Source organism: Wickerhamomyces ciferrii, contig 00212, assembly GCF_000313485.1.
Source record: "Wickerhamomyces ciferrii WGS project CAIF00000000 data, strain NRRL Y-1031 F-60-10, contig 00212, whole genome shotgun sequence".
In the NCBI taxonomy this organism is placed as follows: Eukaryota; Fungi; Ascomycota; class Saccharomycetes; order Phaffomycetales; family Wickerhamomycetaceae; genus Hansenula; species Hansenula ciferrii.
In genome coordinates this window covers 25757-46544 of record NW_011887528.1, presented here as the reverse complement: position 1 = coordinate 46544, position 20788 = coordinate 25757, and the positions used below count along the sequence as shown (strand labels likewise).

General features: G+C 28.3%; 11 protein-coding genes across 11 annotated transcripts; 6 read left to right on the top strand and 5 right to left on the bottom strand.

Annotated features, from left to right (window-relative positions):
* Window positions 1-204: 204 nt before the first annotated feature.
* BN7_5412 (uncharacterized protein) lies at window positions 205-489 on the top strand (the record flags this gene model as incomplete). The annotated part of the gene is made up of 1 exon (XM_011274018.1): window positions 205-489. One exon carries the CDS (start codon window positions 205-207, stop codon window positions 487-489), a length of 285 nt encoding a protein of 94 aa, XP_011272320.1.
* Window positions 490-554: 65 nt separating this feature from the next.
* On the top strand, window positions 555-2633 carry BN7_5411 (uncharacterized protein; the record flags this gene model as incomplete). The annotated part of the gene is made up of 1 exon (XM_011274017.1): window positions 555-2633. One exon carries the CDS (start codon window positions 555-557, stop codon window positions 2631-2633), a length of 2079 nt encoding a protein of 692 aa, XP_011272319.1.
* Window positions 2634-3392: 759 nt separating this feature from the next.
* BN7_5410 (GATA-type transcription factor) lies at window positions 3393-4316 on the top strand (the record flags this gene model as incomplete). The annotated part of the gene is made up of 1 exon (XM_011274016.1): window positions 3393-4316. One exon carries the CDS (start codon window positions 3393-3395, stop codon window positions 4314-4316), a length of 924 nt encoding a protein of 307 aa, XP_011272318.1.
* Window positions 4317-5036: 720 nt separating this feature from the next.
* Window positions 5037-5702, top strand: GPI11 (mannose-ethanolamine phosphotransferase GPI11; the record flags this gene model as incomplete). Its single annotated transcript, XM_011274015.1, has 1 exon — window positions 5037-5702. One exon carries the CDS (start codon window positions 5037-5039, stop codon window positions 5700-5702), a length of 666 nt encoding a protein of 221 aa, XP_011272317.1.
* Window positions 5703-5789: 87 nt separating this feature from the next.
* On the bottom strand, window positions 5790-6895 carry BN7_5408 (uncharacterized protein; the record flags this gene model as incomplete). Its single annotated transcript, XM_011274014.1, has 2 exons — window positions 5790-6721; window positions 6838-6895. 2 exons carry the CDS (start codon window positions 6893-6895, stop codon window positions 5790-5792), a joined length of 990 nt encoding a protein of 329 aa, XP_011272316.1.
* An 832-nt stretch (window positions 6896-7727) lies between these two features.
* On the top strand, window positions 7728-8006 carry BN7_5407 (uncharacterized protein; the record flags this gene model as incomplete). The annotated part of the gene is made up of 1 exon (XM_011274013.1): window positions 7728-8006. The coding sequence occupies one exon, from the start codon at window positions 7728-7730 to the stop codon at window positions 8004-8006; it is 279 nt and encodes a 92-aa protein (XP_011272315.1).
* A 655-nt stretch (window positions 8007-8661) lies between these two features.
* Window positions 8662-9075, bottom strand: BN7_5406 (uncharacterized protein; the record flags this gene model as incomplete). The annotated part of the gene is made up of 1 exon (XM_011274012.1): window positions 8662-9075. One exon carries the CDS (start codon window positions 9073-9075, stop codon window positions 8662-8664), a length of 414 nt encoding a protein of 137 aa, XP_011272314.1.
* An 873-nt stretch (window positions 9076-9948) lies between these two features.
* Window positions 9949-12045, bottom strand: MDL1 (ATP-binding cassette permease MDL1; the record flags this gene model as incomplete). The annotated part of the gene is made up of 1 exon (XM_011274011.1): window positions 9949-12045. One exon carries the CDS (start codon window positions 12043-12045, stop codon window positions 9949-9951), a length of 2097 nt encoding a protein of 698 aa, XP_011272313.1.
* A 1891-nt stretch (window positions 12046-13936) lies between these two features.
* On the top strand, window positions 13937-15559 carry BOR1 (Bor1p; the record flags this gene model as incomplete). The annotated part of the gene is made up of 1 exon (XM_011274010.1): window positions 13937-15559. The coding sequence occupies one exon, from the start codon at window positions 13937-13939 to the stop codon at window positions 15557-15559; it is 1623 nt and encodes a 540-aa protein (XP_011272312.1).
* Window positions 15560-15615: 56 nt separating this feature from the next.
* On the bottom strand, window positions 15616-16935 carry BN7_5403 (uncharacterized protein; the record flags this gene model as incomplete). Its single annotated transcript, XM_011274009.1, has 1 exon — window positions 15616-16935. The coding sequence occupies one exon, from the start codon at window positions 16933-16935 to the stop codon at window positions 15616-15618; it is 1320 nt and encodes a 439-aa protein (XP_011272311.1).
* Window positions 16936-17180: 245 nt separating this feature from the next.
* On the bottom strand, window positions 17181-20516 carry PER1 (Per1p; the record flags this gene model as incomplete). The annotated part of the gene is made up of 3 exons (XM_011274008.1): window positions 17181-18133; window positions 18405-19250; window positions 19343-20516. 3 exons carry the CDS (start codon window positions 20514-20516, stop codon window positions 17181-17183), a joined length of 2973 nt encoding a protein of 990 aa, XP_011272310.1.
* Between the last annotated feature and the right edge of the window lie 272 nt (window positions 20517-20788).

Here is a 20788-nt window from a genome sequence, read left to right as displayed (position 1 = left end):
ATTGTTAATTCAATCACTTTATTTCATAACTCTGATCGTCATTATTCATATCTCATGGTCTTATGGTGATATTACTAGCTTCAAGCCCGTTTACTATCCTACTATAAGCTTCAAAGAGTGGGTTTACCGAGTATTAATTTATAAGAACGACATTTGAACATTTCAAGCAACATCAATGTCTAATAAGATAGAACTACAGATAAGATGGCTGTGAATTTTGAGAACTTGTTCAGTGATGATAGGGAATGGCTACAAGATATATGTGACAATCTAAAAGAGATACTCCCACTCCCATTCACAGATAGCTCATTCCATGATTTGGCAAGAAAACGAAATATTGTGATTCCAAAAGATTCTGATGAAATTCTCAGAGATGGTCCTTCAAATTACTATCACTTGAACCCTTATGATGATGATGACTTCTGCAAAAGTGAGTTTTACTTGTTGTCGAAATCTGATTTTCAAATACTAATTACTTACAACAATTAGAAATAAAGACAATTTATGAGTTTTTCTTCGATACATCAAGTCTTGAAGACACATTACAGAGTTATATGGAAATAGAAGGATATCAGGGGAAATGGTATCAAAAAAAGATATATAAAATTGGATTAATTATTCCAGATTTAGCTGATTTATCTGCTGTTGATGGTGAATATTTACAAGGCAATTTTACTGTTCTTCCAACTATTGTCCAGCAACAATTATACAATCTAAAATTCGAATCTATTGAAAATTTGGTCAAGAAAGATTTTGAAACCAATGCTATAGCATTAGAGAAGTTTGTGGAAAAATCGCTTGATATAGCAGAAGAACAAGGTGAAATTAAAGACATCAACCGTGATTTCTTTATTGCATTAGGAAGTCCTCATGAAACAAAATTGACAGCTGATAACTTAAAATCAGAGAGGGCTGGTCAATTTAGGGCTTTATTCATTCTTATGATTATAAAAAACTTTTTTGCTGGGTTAATGAAATTACATGATGTTACAAGAAATTCTAGTTTGTCTTTTGATTTACCAACCATGGATGTCAATACAGAATATCTCTTTAATTGTTTAGGTATACACCATTCAGAAAATTTACCAAAAATGGCATTAGGAATGTTAACAGAGGATTTGGGTTTCACACTTGAACAAGATAATAATTCAAAACTCATTTTAATGATAATAAAATTTAAGGATTACCGTTTGACAAAGTTTATCGAACTGGGCCAATTTTCTGAAAAAAATGAGGATATTTCATCAATCTTGAAGGATATCATCATTTACACCCTATTAAGTGGAAATTCTTTTTTTATTCTAAGTGATGCTGTTTCAACTAAGGTCTGCTTACTTCCTATCCACCAAAAAGAAACCCCTATTTGGACTCGTGCTGGTAACTGGACTACTCTAAATCCATCAGTGAAATCACATCATATTAACAATTCAACCCCATATGATAATAATCATTTGGCGTTAAAGGGGCTTTTTGCTCTTTTGTTATTCGATGGAATTCAACAACAATTTCATTTGATTGATTTGAAAGAATATCCAGAATATTTGAAATTTAATGATGCAAAGAATATGAATGAACAAAGTGAAGATTGGAAACATTTTTTTAGAGAATTCTTGTTGAATGCTCTAAAAGGGCTGAATCAAACTTCTACATCCTCAAATTCTGGTATTGATAGAACAGTTGACGCTTTAAATGATCCAAAAGATGAAGATTTTGAGAGTTACAGAAATTTCAAACGGCCTCGTATTGGTAAAAAATCGACTCCTTTACAAAAAAGAATGAAGAAAGCTGATAGTGTCATAGAAACAGATTCTTCAGAATCACGCTTTGTTAACCTTAAAAATCCATTGTGTTTCAAAGGATTAGATGATAAATTAATTATCTCAGAAATGTCTACTTACTCTAGTGTGAAATTTGTTATACCTAGTAAAGCATTCTTGGAATTTTTAGATAAATTACAATCTGAAAGTGATGAAGATATTCTTAGAAAGCAAATCATCCAACAAGGAACCGATAAGATTTTTTGGAAGTTTTATGATTTACAAGGTAATATTACACGTTTATATATATATGGATATAATTATTTTGGTGATTATGTTACCACGGGTCTTTCAGAAGCTGATAGATATATTCGTGGGAGTATGGGTGACTTTGATTCTCTGGAATCAATTAATGCAATAGCAAAAGCTGATTATGATAATGAAGTGGAAACATTAAGAGGTATTTACCGTCATAATGCAACTCTCAAAAGAAATGAAAAGGATTTCATCATAAATACTACCCAGGCTTATTGTCATGGAGAAGTACTTGCAAATACAATGGAAGGTAGAATTTATCAAGGTTATCATATCGCTTATAATTATATTGATTTTGTTGCTAACAAGCCTAAAACTAAATCACAGTTTAAATTATGGAAAACCCAAATTGATAATCTACACAAGGCAGGTTACCATCATGGTGATATTCATCCTAGAAATGTTGCTTGTAGAGATGATGGAGAAGTGTTTATTTATGATTTTGGAAAATCAGAACCGATTTCAGAAATGGAAGGTTATTGGAAACAAAAGTGTCTCAACAAAACTTGCACTGATTACAAAGAACTAAAAAGGCATAGCAGAAAGAAGCCTGTAAGTTAATTAATCATTTGATATTATATGACTGGTTATATGTATATCAATCTATATCTAACTTATTTAAATGAGATGTTCTATATCTTTTATCTTTGTTATATCCGGTTGATAGTGATGATGATACTGATGATTGATAACAAGAGACTAGAGCTAGACTATTACACACTATTATCACCATGACTATGACTACTAGTATAATCAACATAGTATATATATACCAGTAATCAATCTAGAGTATCACCAATAACTTTATTATATTTTATTATACTATACTATTCCATAAGCCATAACTACACAAGTCTAGTCTCAATCAATCCAGAAACAGTGAAATATTTATAGTAAACCCCCACAGTCTCACGTCAGTAAAACTAGACTACCTATCATACACCTATCTATACTGTACTACTAACTATTTAGTATGTATACTATAGTCACTTATATTTTACTAGTCCACCTGTCAAATAACTGAGGCTTTATTTATGCCACAATTATAAAGTATTGAGTATATATTATCAATGGTCTAGTCTCCGTTTGATTAGACTTTGATTAAAAATTGTGTAATCTAAATTGTAAATTTGATTTATTTTGATTTGATTAAAAGCCATAATATTAATACAACTTATATGTAATCAATTTCAAAGATGAGTTATAATTCACAACTGTGGATTATCACAGGTAATATATAAACACTTGAACAACCCTTGATCAATCTTTTATTTCATATAATACCCTCATACAATATTATAAACCATAATAATACCCATCATGACTAAATGTTCAAATTGTGAAGTTGATAAAACTCCAATGTGGCGTAAAACTTTTGATAATGATACTAAAGAAGTTATTACATTGTGTAATGCTTGTGGTATTTATTATAAAACTAAAAATTGTCATCGTCCAAGGTTATTAATCTCAAAGAAAAACAGTCTTAGTGTTGGTGAATTATTTGATAAATTATCAAATGAACAAAAAGATGATTCAATAGTAATTAAAAATGATTTAAAATTAGAAGATTTAAACATTATAAGATGTTCAAATTGTGATAATATAAATACTTCAATTTGGAGAAGAGATCAACAAGGAAATTCAATTTGTAATGCATGTGGTTTATTCTACAAGAAGAAAGGTTATCATAGATCAATTAAAAAATCAAATAATAATGATGATGTTTTTTTTTCAATTGATGAAAATTTAATTAGATTTAATAAAATTAAAAAACGTAAAAGATCAAGCTCATCAAGTGATTATAATATCACTAAACAATCTAAAAAAAGATCAAAATCATTATCAAGTAATGATCAACTCAAGTCAAATGATACATCACCAAAAACTCCAAATTTACAATTATCTACAATTACTTCACAACAATCTGATGATTGTGCAATTTCAAGTTCTTCATCATCAAGAAAAAATTCAATAACTTCACCACAACCTATACAATTAATTTCAAATCAATCAAGATCTTTATCATATTCATCAACAACTTCATCAAGTTCATCAAATACATCAACACCACAATTCAATTCAAATTATATATTAAATAGTCATATATTACCAACTTTACATCCTGGTGATAATTCATATACAACAACAACAAATAATACAATTGAATATCAAACAATAAGGAAATCTTCAAATATTAAATTACCACCAATTTCCACAATTTTAAATATAAATATAAACCAATAATACTATATTGTATTATTAGGTAATGAGTTTAAGAGTTAATTATGGCGTTTTTTGGAGATTACAAGATTAAGTATAGATTAGAAATTGGGTATAGTATGTATTTTAAATAAAAGTGTGTAAAATTAGTTCATCTGTATGTATATCCGAGCCGATGATAGTCTATTAATATAAGTAAGTATATGATTCATGGGCCGAGCTGTACTGGTCACTAATCTTTAGAATCGTCATTATATTTATCTGAAAGAAAGTATTGTGTTAAATCTACATCTGAATCAAAAAAAACATCATCTGAATCGGTTTAATCTTCGAAATAATCTAAATTCCATTAAACCAATCTTCAATTTCATCAACAGGAACACCAATTGATACAACAATATTATAATAAATTCTAAATTCAATTGGAATATCGCCCTTAAAATACTACAAATAATACTGTAATGATCATAGAAACCCCATCTTCATATCATTAAAATAAATTTCAATTGATTCTTATTTATACGTACAATATCTTTTATTTACCCGTCCACTATGAATTTATTTTACCGGTCGTTTTCGAATTAATTTTGTACCTTTTTTTTACACGAAAATAAATTTAATGAGACAAAATGAAATACAATAACTTTTGATCTGTGGTAAAACAAACACATAAAACTAATAGGGTTAGTTGATATTGATTGTTAATCTATTGTGCTGATTATTGGTGTATTACGTTCATTCACAATGCCAACAAGAACTACCCCCAAGAAAACCGTTTCATTTTCTGATAATGAACCACCTGTCAAAGAACAACAACATATAGATTTAGAAGAAAATATAAAGATCCCATTTTCTTTGAAAACTATTCCATTCCATTATATCTTGATTGTTTATTCCATTTTGAAACAAGATATCACCACTGGAAATGTCTTGAATAATTTAATTAATAATTTATTTGCGTTGATTTTTATGCAATTGGTTTATACATTTTTATTTGTTACTAATATTATTGAAATCACTAAGAAAAAACATCAAAAAAGAGTCAAATTATCAATTGGGAAAGATTATAGTTTAATAATTAGTTCTATATTAATATCATTGGTCTTTGTATTACCAATTTATTTACTTGTTGTATTATTTGGTGCTCCATTTACAACTTATTTCCAAGAAAATTTAATTTTATCAACTCATTTATCATTCTTAAGTTATCCAATTATTGTTTCATATTTTAAAACTGGTGAAAAATCAATATATTATAAATATTTAGCATTCATTGCAATTGGTGCTTGGTTTGGTGCAATTGCAATCCCATTAGATTGGGATAGAGATTGGCAAAATTGGCCATTACCTATTGTTATTAGTAGTTATATTGGTTCATTTATTGGTTATTCAATTGTTGGTTTACTCTGAGATCCATAAGTACTAAAGATATCATAAATCTATATATTTTATATGTTTTTTCATTATACATTTTATTTTAAAATAGAATATTATATACTAAAGATTCTTGTAAATCTCTTTTAATTGATCATTTGTAAATATTTGTGAAGTTTTATTTGATGTAGAATTTTGAATTATAATAGTTGCAGGACCTTTAACTTGATAAAAAATTTTATCATTTAAATAAATATTATTAAATTTATTATAAATCCATGTTCCAATTGATTTAATTGATTGTGGAATTTCAAATTTAGTTTTAGTTTGTTCATCACCTATTTGTTGTAATTGTTGTTCTGTGGCTGGTGTGGATAATTGTGGTTTGGAGACTAATTCCTCTTGAGATGTGGCTTTAATTTCAGATGTGGCGGAAGAATTATTAATAGTCTTTAAATTTCTATTCAATTTATTTAAAAATTGATTAAAATTAATCTTTATTGAATCCCAAATTTTAAATTTTGGAATTGAAATTGATGATAAAGTTGAAGATTGTAATTTTGTGAAAATTTCATCTTTTGATTTGGAATTTATAGCAATTATACTTTTTGGATTTAAATATATAGTTTCATTTGAATCTAAATTTAATGTAAATAATTGATTTTCACCATTTAAAATTATATTACTTGATCCATTACCAGATTGAATTTTAATACCAAATTTATCATTAAGAATTTTTAAATCTTGTCCATACCATGCAGTTAAATTCTTAGTATTTAAAATTTTCCATTCATCATTTGAATTTAATTCTAAATTTATGAAAAATTTATTTGAACCTTTATTTGATAATATAATTGAAATTGGTGTAATTGAAGAAATTTGATTATAAATTAATGGTTTTGTTAATAATTTTAATACAGATAATTGAGAATTTAAATTATTTAAATCACCATTTGCAGCTAATATAGAATTTGAACGTAAATTTAATACTGTTGATGGTGGTAATGAAACATTGACTAATGAAGCTGGATTCCCCAATGGTTCAAATTTGGGATCTGATGATATTATATAGTTAGTAAATGATCTATATCTATTGTACTTCTTTTATACTCACATTCAACAAATGATTCTGATTTAGAAACTTCATTCAATTCATTAAATACAATTCTACTTTGAGATATGAATCTTCTTCCAAGAGTTGAAGTGTATGATAATTCTCTTTTAAACATCTTGGAGTTTAAAGATCAACTGACTTATCAATTCAATCAATAATCTAAATTTAAAAGGGATCTCAGATTCTCAATTTCTTTAAACAATCAACTTTTTGGGCGAAAAGACTTGATGACACGCGAAATCTGTCATTTGAAAATACACCATTAATTTAAAGAAAAGAGTGGTGAAACATTACAATGAAGGATTTAATATATTGCATTGGACTTAGAAATTGCTTCCTATCAACTACAGTTTTTTTTGGGTTCAAAAGAATCAAATTTTGATGTAATAAAAGTATAATACCATATTTTCTTAGTCATAACTTAAGTAATCTTGTAATTCATAATCATAAATTCAGCATTTTAAAGTCAATATTGGTATGATTTGCTGTATTTAAGATTATTGAATAATTTGAATTCAATGTATTATTACTATGGGCTATTGATATATCTAAATTCCTTGTTAATTAAATTTGAAAATTTGACTGTTTTCAATTTTATTGACCTTAATTATTGAATTTTAAATTCGAAACCAAGAGATTCAAAATTTACCGTTTTTGAAAATTTCGAATTATTGACTTTTGAGTATACAGACATGGAATTTGAAAAAAATTATAATCTATAACATATTAACCCCTTTCTTTATAAAAAATTATACCAATTATTATATTTAAATTATATCCAAGGCGAAAATATCCGGCAAAAAACAAATGTCACTTTCTAGAATGACAGTAAGAATTCGCGGATTTTTCTTTGCTTAAGAAAATTTAATACCCATTGTATAAATTTATCAAACAGTTTAATGATTAATTGTGTCAAAAAGATTGAAAAAAAGGGTATATTTGACAGAATGAGTGACCAAGATAAAAAACAGCTGATTAAAGACAGAGAAGAATACCAAGATATCTTGAATTATTTAAATCATAATCAATTAACTGAAGTTTTATCACCTTTAGATGGTGAAGGTAGAGAATTTTGGGTTCAAGCTATAACAAATCCAAATGATTCAAATCCAATAAAATTAGATATTGGTAATGGAGATTTCAAAGAATTTAATTCAAATGATGCTAAAAAGTTCTTAAACACCAAAATTGAACAATTGAATAAAAAAATTGGTAAAGTGAATTAAATCATGACAAATGATAACCATGAATTATAGAATTGATGGGAATGATCTCATACAATCATGAACTTGATTACTGATCAATGGGGGTATTCAAAAACAGACATTGAACCCATCAGGCATCTTGTGTTACCAAGAGAATATCGTTCCAGCTACATGTCAATAATTATTCAAGAAAAACAACAACAAGAGATTAAATTTTGATTTGAGGAACATTTTTGCAGCTCACATCCAAAATCAGGATAATCAATTTGTATATTTAGTAATATATAGACTATTCATTTAAAATGAATTGAATGGTGTCTAATATTGGGAAGATATTGTAGGACCTTTCATTGACAGAATTCAATCTGTAAAAAATCCACAATTTTTCCATTTCCCTCAGGTAAAGAAAAGTTTACAAAGTGAAAAAAGCCTTATATGGTCTGCGCCAATCTCCAAGAAAATGGTATGAAAACTTAACGAAACGTTGAATTTAAATTGTAAATTGTAGAAGAAAGCAAAAAAATGGATATTTATAAAGTAAGTTCCCGCGCGCGCGCGCCGGCGATCCCATAAAATTACCCGGGTTTATCAAACAATAAAGGACTCATAATTCATTACTATTTGAATCATCAACAAATTGTAAATTGTAAAATCAAAAATTCAAGTAATAACTCTATTATTTAATTTTGCTATCAAAAAGTGGAGGTATACCATCAATAAAAGTTGAATTATACGCAGCAACATCTCTGTGATTTCTGAGTACGGGGCTAGTGGTGTCTGATCTTGAAATATTGAATGCATGAGGACTGGAAAATATTGCAAGTGATTTGAAATATTCTTGTCCCTTAATGAATTGATCCACACCTGCATTCACTTCTTGTATTGTATTGTCAATATTACCATAATGATCACCAATGATAATACTGAATCCATTGTTGACCTCGTAGATAACTTCAAAATCAACAGAACAATTGGACGTCTTTTGATTGATTATAGATCTCAATTGATCATAAGCTTCTAATAAAACACCAGCTTCTGTAAGAGCACTTAAAAGGAAAACTACCAACACAAAAGGGGTGAAACGAACCATTTTGATATGATTATTGATATGGTTTGATAAATATGAGCACCAATTTGGTTTGGTATTACTGAAGAAAAGAACATCCAATATATAATCACGAAATTCAGGACTATCACGATTCATGACTCATGATCATTGATTGTTTGAATTTATGTACGCTAAATCTATCGCATATAACGGTTACGTACGTAGTAACTTGTAAGTAGTAAGTAATAACATATGCTTAACTCAACTACAACACTTCATTTCAATTAGTTTATTCAAAAATGTAGAAAAAGAAATCACCCTCTTAATTTGAGAAGCACTTTCCAGCTTTCATCAATATTAGATGGATCTCTTTTAGTATATATTGATTATGGATCTTGATAGATTATTTATATGATAAATTATTTATATGATAAATTGAAAAGATAAATATTGATTTTATGAACATGTAGTAGATATGATAATCTCAACAAATTGCTTTATTATGATTCATCACCTATATCCTATATCCCTATATCATAGTATCATCATGGATCAAGAATCCAAATCAAAAATCCAAATCAAGGACAAGCTGATAATGGAAACTCAACAAACCCATGTATGGACTTAGACAAAGCCATGTATGGACATCAACAAACTCCGAGAATATGGAATCAAACTAACGTAAGTTAGGTATCAAAACAAATATATGTTGATCACAATTGCTAGAGAAAATGATTTTGTATTGAATTTATCGCGAATTTTAAAATCTGATATAGATCTGAGCCTAGAACAAGATGTAAGACAGATCAAAAAAAAGTCAAAATAGAATACTCAACTACAATGTACCTTCTATTTCTATTAATTCATTATTCATATAAATATATATATACAGATTGATCTATAAAGAACAAGTTCTTATTTATTCAATGATAAATCTTTTTCAACTTGTTCATCAACTTGATCATTAATTTCTTCAATAATTTCTTCATTAATTTCAACTTGTTGTTGTTGAAACTCATCATTTTCTTGTTCACCATTTTTACTTAATAATTGATTTAAAAATGAATTTTTCAATTCAATTAATTCATTAAATGAACCAGTTTCAACAACTTTACCTTCTTTACCAATAACTATAATTCTTGAACTATTTTTTATAGTACTAACTCTATGAGCAATTGATATTGTTGTTTTACCTAATAATGATCTATTATGTAAAGTTTCACTTATAATTTTTTCAGATTTTGTATCTAAAGCACTTGTACTTTCATCCAATATTAATAAAGAAGGATCTAATAATAGGGCTCTTGCTAATGCAATTCTTTGTCTTTGACCACCTGATAATTGTGTACCTCTTGGTCCAACAATAGTATTTAATTTATCTGGGAATTCATTTATAAAATTTAAGACATTTGCTTGAATTAAAACTTTATTTAAATCTTCTTGGTTATAATTCTTAACACCATATGTTATATTATCCAAAATAGTACCTGAAAATAATGCAGGTTCTTGTTGAACAACACCAATTTTTTTCCTAAATTGACGTAAATTAAAATTTTTTATATTTGTATTATTTATTAAAATTTCACCTTTATTAATATCATAAAATCTTAATAATAATTGAGTAATTGTAGATTTACCTGAACCACTTGGTCCAACAATACAAACATGTTCCCCCGGTGAAATTTTTAATGATAAATTTTTAAAAATTTGAATATTTGGTCTTGTTGGATAATTAAAATCAACATTACGAAATTCAATTGTTGATTTAAGATCTTGTGGAGTGGGGATAAAACCTTTTGTTAATGAAATTTCAGGTTTTCTATCATTTAATTCAAAAATTCTTGCAGCAGCACCTGCACCTTTCATAATTTCTGAATAAAAATTTGAAAGTCCAAACATTGAAGAACCTGTATAAACTGCATACATCATAAATGAACTTAATTCTCCTACTGTTAAAGTACCATTTTTAATCATATTTGAACCAATACCTAATAATGTAATTAATCCAATATTTGCAATGAAACCAGTAGTACCGAAAAAAATACCAGATAATTTTGCTTCTTTATAACCAATATTGAAAACTTCACGAACATTTTGTGAATATTTTGAAACTTCAATTCTTTCATTACCATAAGCTTGAATTGTCTTTGTAGAATTTAATTGTTCCTCGGCAACTTTTGTTAAATCACCAATAGATTTTTGTAAATCTCTTGATAAATTTCTAATTTTACGACCATAAAAAAAAGCCATTACACCTAAAGGTGGAGCTAATAATCCCATTATAGAAGTTAATTTCCAACTAACAAGACTCATCATTGTTAACCCAACACCACCACTTATTATAGCTCTTATACCATCACTTATATTTTGAGTAACTGATTTTGAAACTATAGTTGCATCAGAACTTAATCTTGAAATTAAATCACCTACACGATTATTATCTAAGAATTTTGAATCTTGTTCTAATGAAGATTTAAGAGTTTTGGTTCTTAACCTTGCAACTAATTTTTCACCAATTGTTTTAAGGATAATAACTCTACCAGAATTTGCAATAGCACCAATTATGAATACACCACCAATAGCCATAAAGAATTGATTCATTGAAAGACCATATATTAAAGTTTCTTGATTTGGATCTGCGACATTACCTGAATCCAAGAATTTACCAATAATTAAAGGGACAGACATTGATATAGCACTTGATATTAATAATAAAGATAAAGCACCAATCATTGGTTTTGTTTCTGGTTTAGCTAATTGGAATAATCTTTTGATATCACTGAACCCGGAGGCTTTGGAATCATGTGGGGATAGTTTGGCATCTTGTTGTATTATTGGTTTATTGGTGGTTGAGCTTGTTGATGAATTAGTTGATTGGAATCTTATAGATCTAAAAGATGGTTGATTTATTGATAATTTGATTGGATTTATGGGTATTCTATTGATTGATCTGAGATGGGACCATGCAGTGGGAGTGGGAGCCCTAAGTCCTATTCTGATACTAGAAATCATGTAAAACCCGGGATGTTGTTTGATATGAGTAGTACTGAGTCTTCTTTCCGATTTACTTTGTTTGAATATTGAAGGTGTTTATTATTACAAATTTGAAAATTAGCCGCTGAGTTTGAGATCTGAGAAACGAGGGTAGAAATATGGGCATGTGACGCGTCAGGTGATTTTGCACCTCGGTATTCAACCGTATTATCTAAGCATTATATAAGCGAGTAACCAGTAACAAAATACGTAACCATAACAACACTTTTAATTTTCAAAATCAAAACAATCAAACTTTTTTTTTTAATTTTATTTTTATTTTTAGTACGTCAGAAATTGTTCAATTTTGTGTTTTTCTGCCCAACGAATTAAAATTGTTTCACTTTAATTTGCAGTTGTTTGAAAATGTTTTAGATGAACAAGATCTTAAACAACACCATGATTTATTAGTGACTGGTAATATATACTACTGGTAACATCATGTCTAGTCAAGTAACACTTCCCTCTTGCAATGACGCACTTCTCTTAATTCTATGCAAACAATTTCAAGTTTGTATACATTTTGCCAAATTTCCCATTGCCTTAAATAGGAATTATTACTTCATTGGGTAAATTTCAGTGAGTTTAAGCACCACAGTGGGCCATAATTTTAACCGACCCTTAAAAACAATGAGTATAATTGAATTATATATAGACAGATAGACTAGTGTTTGATCAAGTCTAGTCAAAGTGTATATATGGCTTCTGGGTTATGGAATGATCCTAAGGAGTTAGTCAACCCCTGTCGAACCTTCGCTCATCGTTGGCTTGTTAGTTTCAAACTTGATCTTTATCTCGATTGAATTAAAGATCTGCAAACGTACCTGTGCTTTCGACTTTAGGCTGCTTGGAAATGTATGCTTACAAAAAAAACATCCATGCGGTTTTCAAAATTTTAGTTTTCGATATAAATAATTTTGAAATCCCTAGAACCCTTAACTTGTACTTTGCTAAGCTTAATAACTATACTTTCTTATCACACACACACAATGGTTGTTCCTCCTGCTAATGGTTATGATTTATTAAAAGAACATGCTTATCATGAATATGGTTCAAAAGAATTCCAATCAGTTTTAAATTTTGATTATAGTTTTGCCCTTGATCAATTTGTTTCACATAAATCATTTGACCTAAATACACTTTCTTTATTAATAATTATTGGATTAATAGTTTCAATTATTATAACAAAAATAATTTCTTCATCATATAACCATAGTTCAATCATAAAATCACAATCTATATATATTCAAGATGATTTAGAATCTCAATTACCACCTCAATTATCAAGATCAAATACAACAACTCCAATAAATTCACCAAATTTATCAGAAAATTTATTTGGTTTAAAAATTTATCAATTTGAAGATAATCATTCAAAACAAGCATAATTACAACAACAACAATACTACTCTTTCCAATTGATTTCAATTGAAAAGACATTATTTATATGACATCTGTGTGTTCATTCCTTATAATCTCAATCATCATTCCCATTTCAATGGCCCACAATTTCAGTTTCTTCAAGATCAAAATTTTCAATATTTAATACCCATATGATCTTTTATTTTTCACGTCTATAACGTTATGACAACTCGTTCAAGTTAACTTCATATTTACTTTCTTTTGCATCCAATATTAACCATGTTTACGGTTCTACATAGTTAATATTATAATCTTTTATTTATGAATGATTTGAATTTGTAGGTAAAAAGACAAAGTCTATACTTATTTTTAGTTGATCTTCAATTAGTTTATTATGATTATGTAACATCTGACATAAGCAGGAAACGTTTTCATAATAAATTCATTTATACTTGCTTAAAAGATAAAGATATTTTATAGATTTATATCAGATTCTATTAGTTTTTAAATGGTTAATGATGGTTATTCGATGATGGATACTAATACCAACATCAATTCAAATAAGGATGTATCAAATGAACATGATTATGAAAAAAATGATGATACTCCAAAGTCATTCCATAAGAAATTATTCAAAATTAAATTATTTAATGGTATAATTAAAGATCTTCAAGATAGATTACCTTTATATAAATCAGATTGGTTAGATTCATGGAATTATAGAGTTATCCCTGCAACTATTTTAACTTTTTTCACAAATATTTTCCCAGCTATTGCATTTGCTCAAGATATGTTTGATAAAACTGATAATTCATATGGTGTTAATGAAGTTTTATTAAGTTCTGCAATTGGTGGTATTGTTTTTGGAATTTTTAGTGGTCAACCATTAACTATAGTTGGAGTTACTGGTCCTATAACAATTTTTAATTATACAGTTTATGAAATTATGAAACCTCATTCCAAAGATGCAAAATTTTTCCCATTTATGTTTTGGATTTCAATTTGGGGTATGATTTTCCATTTTGTAATTTCAATAACAAATTGTGTTAATGCTTTAAAATTTGTTACTCAATTTCCTTGTGATATTTTTGGATTATTTATAAATATTGTTTATTTACAAAAAGGTGTTCAAATTCTTACAAGACAATTCCATCCTGAGGATAATGGTTCTTCAGGTTTTGCATCATGTACTTTAGCTATATCAATGGGTATATTAGGTGTTACTGGTAATCTGGCAAATAGGACAAAACTTTTCAATTATCATATAAGACAATTTATTGTTGATTATTCAACACCTGGATTAATTGTGTTTTTCACTGGATTTATACATTTTGGTGGATACTTGGATAATGTTAATTTTGAAAAATTACCCATCACAAAATCATTTAGACCCACATTAAGAGACAATTGGATTGATGTAACAGGATTACCAATAAAATATATTTTTTTAGCATTACCATTTGGTATTATATTAGCTATATTATTTTATTTTGATCATTCAATATCTTCATTAATGGCTCAAGATTTAAAATTTAAACTGAAAAAACCTGCATCATTCCATTATGATTTATTTTTATTAGGTATTGTTACTGGTATATCAGGAGTTTTAGGAATTCCATGCCCCAATGGACTTATACCACAGGCTCCATTACATACAGAATCTTTAGTAATTAGAAATAAATTTAATAATGAAATTATTGGAACTGTGGAACAAAGATTTACAAATACAGTCCAAGGTTTAATGTTATTGGGTATGATGACAAGACCTTTATTAATTTGTTTAGGTTTAATACCACAATGTGTCCTTGCTGGTTTATTTTTCATTATGGGTACTACAGGATTAATTAATAATGAAATTATAAATAGAATTAGATTTATATTTTCACAAGATGATTCCCTAAATTTAAAATTTGTCCCCAAGAGGAAATTGTATTTATTTGTTTGTTTTTCATTAATTGGATTCATTGCAGAATTTGGAATTGTTAATACAAAAGGTGCAATTGGATTTCCTTTAGTTTTATTATTAAGTGTTATTGGTGCAATGTGGTTCAAATGGATTTTCACTGTGGAAGAATTAGAAATTTTAGATGGACCAGTTGCACATGAAAATACTTTAAAAAATTTATTATGATATATAGCTAATGTTTTATGTTTATTTATTTATAAATCAATATTTTTATTTGCATTTCAATTACCAATATTTTCGTTAATTATTTCATCAATAACATTTTCTTCTAACATTTCCAAATCATATGAATACTCTTTAATGATTTTTTCATCTATTGGCTTACCCTTGGCTGTGAAATCAAATTTTGAAGATTCCCCAAAATCAATTAAATAAGCCTTATCACCTGATATTATAATATTATCACCCCTGATATCATTATGTTGTATGTTAACCAAATAGTTCAAGTTGTATATTTGTTTTCTCAATGATTTAATGTGTTTTTGAGTAATAGTATCTGTTATTGGAAGTTTCTCAAGTAAAATATAAAATGCATGATTAGGCATATTTGATGATCCATTAGCATAATAAGGTAATTCATTCTCATTGGCTCTATGTGTTGGGTTCTTCATATTTATGATACCTAAATTAACTATTTTGGGGATATTGATCAATTGCTCTTCATCAGTACAGCTCTTCTTATACTCCTCAATAGATTTATAAGCTAAAAGTTCTCTCAAAAAACTTTCACAAGCCATTCTATAACCAAAACGTGGTTCTACATATTCACCTCTTTTCAAAGCATGTTCAATGATTGCTAACCAACGAAATTCAGGATCTATAATTTTAAAGATATATTCACTTGTTTTTGACTTCTTATGACCATCAATTGAATCAGGATTGGGATCCTTTCCAATAACTTTGTTAAATTTATTAGCGTTGATGTTGATTGTTTGTGACCACTTGTGATTATTGATTATACCCAAAGCATCCAAATTCTCTAAATGTAAATCAAATCTTCTTTTATCGTTCTTGAAAAAATCATCAGCATGAAACCTTCTGGACTCTTTCTCAAAAATATCAATTGTGATAGTATTGCCATTAGTATTTTTTGTGGATTGGTCAACTGATGATGATGGTTGATTTTCAATTGAATCCATTTGATCGGAAACATTCTTAGCACCAGACATAACTTTGCCCTTTCCCTTAGCTTTTGGGACTTGAGTACTTTCTTGTTTTGAATAATTGTTGATAAGGTCAAAAAACTCTTCTCTATTTTTATCAAGGCCTTTGTTTTTGTACAACTGATCTGGAAGTTTGGAATACAATTCCATAGAAGCAGTTTTGTTAATATTTGATAGCTTCTCAGCTATATGAGACGAAAGAATACCAACATTGTCTAAATCAGCTTCTGATAGATGCTTCTTAAATTTAGTATCAAAAAAGTCTTGCCATGTCTTATAGTGCCTATTAGGAAACTTGATGTTCCTGTTTTCAAACCGCTTTCTGAAATGTTCAATGAACTCTTCCTCTGTGACTAGCCTTTGATCATGATTAGCCATTTTGAATAACAGATCATGTTGAGCAAAAGATCATTAATTAAGAAAGGAAGAATGTGTCAAAAAGTGGTTAAATTGGTCTTTTAACTCTCATATTCGCGACTCTTACATAATTCGAACAACTTCAGCATATAAGTAAAATTCCTGAAGTTTGTTGGATTATTCGTTGGTATTGTTCGTGTTGTTGGTGCATGTTTTGAAAAATACATTAAAGAGTTTATCATAGTTATGTTTATTTAAATTATGAATCAATCAATATTTTTATTTGTTATTGTATTTAAATCTTGCTCAAAAAATTCATATAACCAAAAACCTGGTAAAATTGTTGTCAAATGCCATATAGCATGTGCATCAATTTGGAAATTTAAATTTATAAAATCAAATACTTCAAAACTCATACCGAAAACCACTGAACCAATTAATAATAAAGGTTTTAAATATAATGATTTTCTATTTGGAAATTCTTTATAATGTTGATAACTTAAAATTAAAAATAATCCATATTGTAATATAGCAATTGTTATATTTGCTTGCATATTATAAGTATAAGACCAATCATAATTTAATCTAATGAAATGATAAAGATAAAGTAATAAACAAATTCTTGATGTCCATTGCTTTTTGATAGGTTCAAGATCAAATCTGAAAACTCTTATAATTAATGCATGTAATCCACTCAAAACAGTTGCACCTGCAAAGAAATAATCTAATCTTTCAGTTATAATCAAATCACGAATATGGAAAATTGTGCTGAAAATCCATGCAAACATTGTTATTATGGAAATTATTAAAATATTTTCAACAAGTATTTTTTGAGAATTTTGAGTTGTTGATTGATATTTTTTATAAAATTTTTGGAAGTTTAAATAATGTGGTATGAAATTCAATGCAGAGAATAAAGTTGAAAAGAATTCTTGAGTTAATAATATTCTTTTAAAGGGCCATTTCCCATGGAATTGTAAAATTTCTTCATTTGATTTTACTCGTTCAATTGTTATAATTTGTTGACATTGATAATCACAATTTGCAAAACAATCCCAGCATAATAATCTCAATATAGGAGAGACTTGTGAAAATTGATAACCTTGATATAATTCATTAAAATTTGATGGAGTTTTTGAACAAATATTTGATTCACATGTTGATAAACATTGTTCAAATTCTTCTAAATTATCACCTGGTGATGCTAAAGTGCCATGAGCTAAAAGAACAAGAGGTAAATAACCATATAGTTTCATCCCGAAATATCTAAAAAGCACACCTTTCAAAGCAGTTCAAAGTCAGAGTGGTCAACAATGATATTCTCAATTGTTAACGACAAGTTTCATCAAGTACTCAATCAAAAATATTCACTATATATGAAAAATTCGCGACCATACAAAAATATAAATTACTACATATCTCAACTAAACCATCAAATATCGAACTCATTTATTATAGCATATTATATGAATTTGCAGTATTTCAATTACCAATAATGTCTTTTACGTCATCAATATATATTTCTAACCTTTCAAAATCATATGATTCTTTGATGGCGGTACTCTTACTTACTGGCTTAGTAGGCTTGATTGGCAAACGTCTAAATTTGGTAGCTGCCCCAAAATCAATCAAATAAACCTTATCCCCTGATATTATAATATTATCACCCTTGATATCACCATGTCTTATGTTAGCAAAATAGTTCAGATTGTAGATTTGTTCTCTTATTGATTTGATGTGTTTCTGAGTAATATCATCTGTTTTTGGAATGTTCTCCATCAATATATAAAAAGCATGATTAGGAACATCTGACTTCCCGTTAGCGTGATAAGGTAACTCAGACTCATTGGCTCTATGTGTTGGATTCTCCATATTTATGATACCAAAGTTAATTAATCTTGGAATATTGATTACCTGTTTCACATCAGTACAACTCATATTATAATTCTCAATTTTATTGTAAGTCAAAACTTCAGTCAAAAAATTTCCACATGCAACTCTATAACCAAAACGAGGTCCATCATATTCTCCTTTTTTAAAAGCGTGTTCTAAAATTGCCAACCAAAAATATTCAGGATCAATTAATTTCAAAAAAAGTTCACTTGACTTCGATTGCTGATTGTTGGAGCCAAACATTTCCTTATATTTTTGAGAACTAATATCGATCGATAAACAAAATTGATGGGTCTTTAGTTTGCCTAAAGTATCTAGATTCATCAGGTTTAAATCACATCTCCTTTTATCGTTTTTGAACAAATCATCAGCACCAAGATCTTGGGAGGTTCTCCTGAAAATATGAGCTGCAAATCTATTGAAATCATCCAATGGATCAGTATCTTTTGTAGACTGATTAGAAGACGATGATGATTGATTTTGAGCAGAATCTTTCTGACCTGAAGCATTCTCACTTCCAAACTTATAAAATTACCCCTTCCATTAACTTCTGGAACATTGTCTTGTGTTTGTTTCAAATAATTGTTAATCAATTGACTTAATCCTAAACTATTGTTACCTTCAAGTTGGTGATTTTTGTACAACCACCAATATAAGAGTTCTCTGAGTGTAACTGGGCTTGTATCGGTATTTTCAACTATCATATAATTAAGATGAATTATGGTCTTTGTAACCAGACCAATCTCAAAGTAAACAAATCTAAACCCATCAGTAATTAGAGTATCACTCCTACCATAAAGGATTTGATTTAGGTACATCTCACAAAGAACCTCGTTTATTTCTTTACAGTCAATATTTCGATCTGGGTCCCTTGACTTATCTTCAATAAATTGACAAAGTAAGTCTATATTATAACCAGCTAATCCCATAATAACCCACTTCCGTTCAGGGTCTTGATCACTAGCAATTATGAATTCAGGCCTCCATGTGTTACCACCTAATGCTGAGCTCACTCTGTTGTTTCCAGTGGGTTCATACTTGTAGTACTGATTTGGTTTTGTTTCTCTTTTATGATAAACATTTAGATTTTCATTGAATAGATTACCGAATGCTCTAGCATATGTACTCAAAACATAATCTATATTATCTTTACTGGTCATGTAATTTTCGGGACTTTTGGGCAAATTGATTTGATCACAAAAAGAAGATTGAAATTCATCACCAATAATACTATGATTGGACATTTGGGTTTCAAGACAAGCTGTAATTTCACTCTTAATAATTTCCATATGCCATCTTATCTTCTCACTCAGAGTTCTATGGAAAAACCTAACCCGATTAGCCATATTAGAGTCTTTATCTGTAGTTCCTATGAAGTACTTTGAGTATTCACTATTACTTGAAGAAATTAATTTCCTTTTCTTGAAGACGTTATTTCTTTCCCCAATGTTTAGCTCTGGGAGTTTTAAGAAAAGCTCAATAAATGCAGTAGCATTAATCTTAATCAGATCTTCACTTAATTCATAACAAAGAATCCCAACATCGTATGCATCAGTTTGTGATAGACGAGGCCTAGCTCTAGGAGGAATAAAGTCTTCCCAAGTACGATAGTTGTCATTTGGGAATGTGATCACCTTGTCTTTAAAACAGTCATTGAAGAAACTAATTAAGTCTTTCTTTTGAAGTAATTTCATTTTATTATCAGTCATGTTGAGCAAAAGAGTCAAGACTATAGAAACGAAGAATTATGTGTCAAAATTATGTAGTTGGTTATCTCGTAAATATCAACTTGAGCTGATATTCGCGACTCCATTAATAGTGATATGATGAACACTTTTGAAGCAAAAAAAAGCTATAACCTGTAACCAGCTCCAGTTGAGAAAAACCAAATATAGAGCTGAACTATTCCATGAATTAACTCCTACTACATAAAGAAAATCATATATAAAATCATAAATAAAAATCACAAATTGAAAACAAA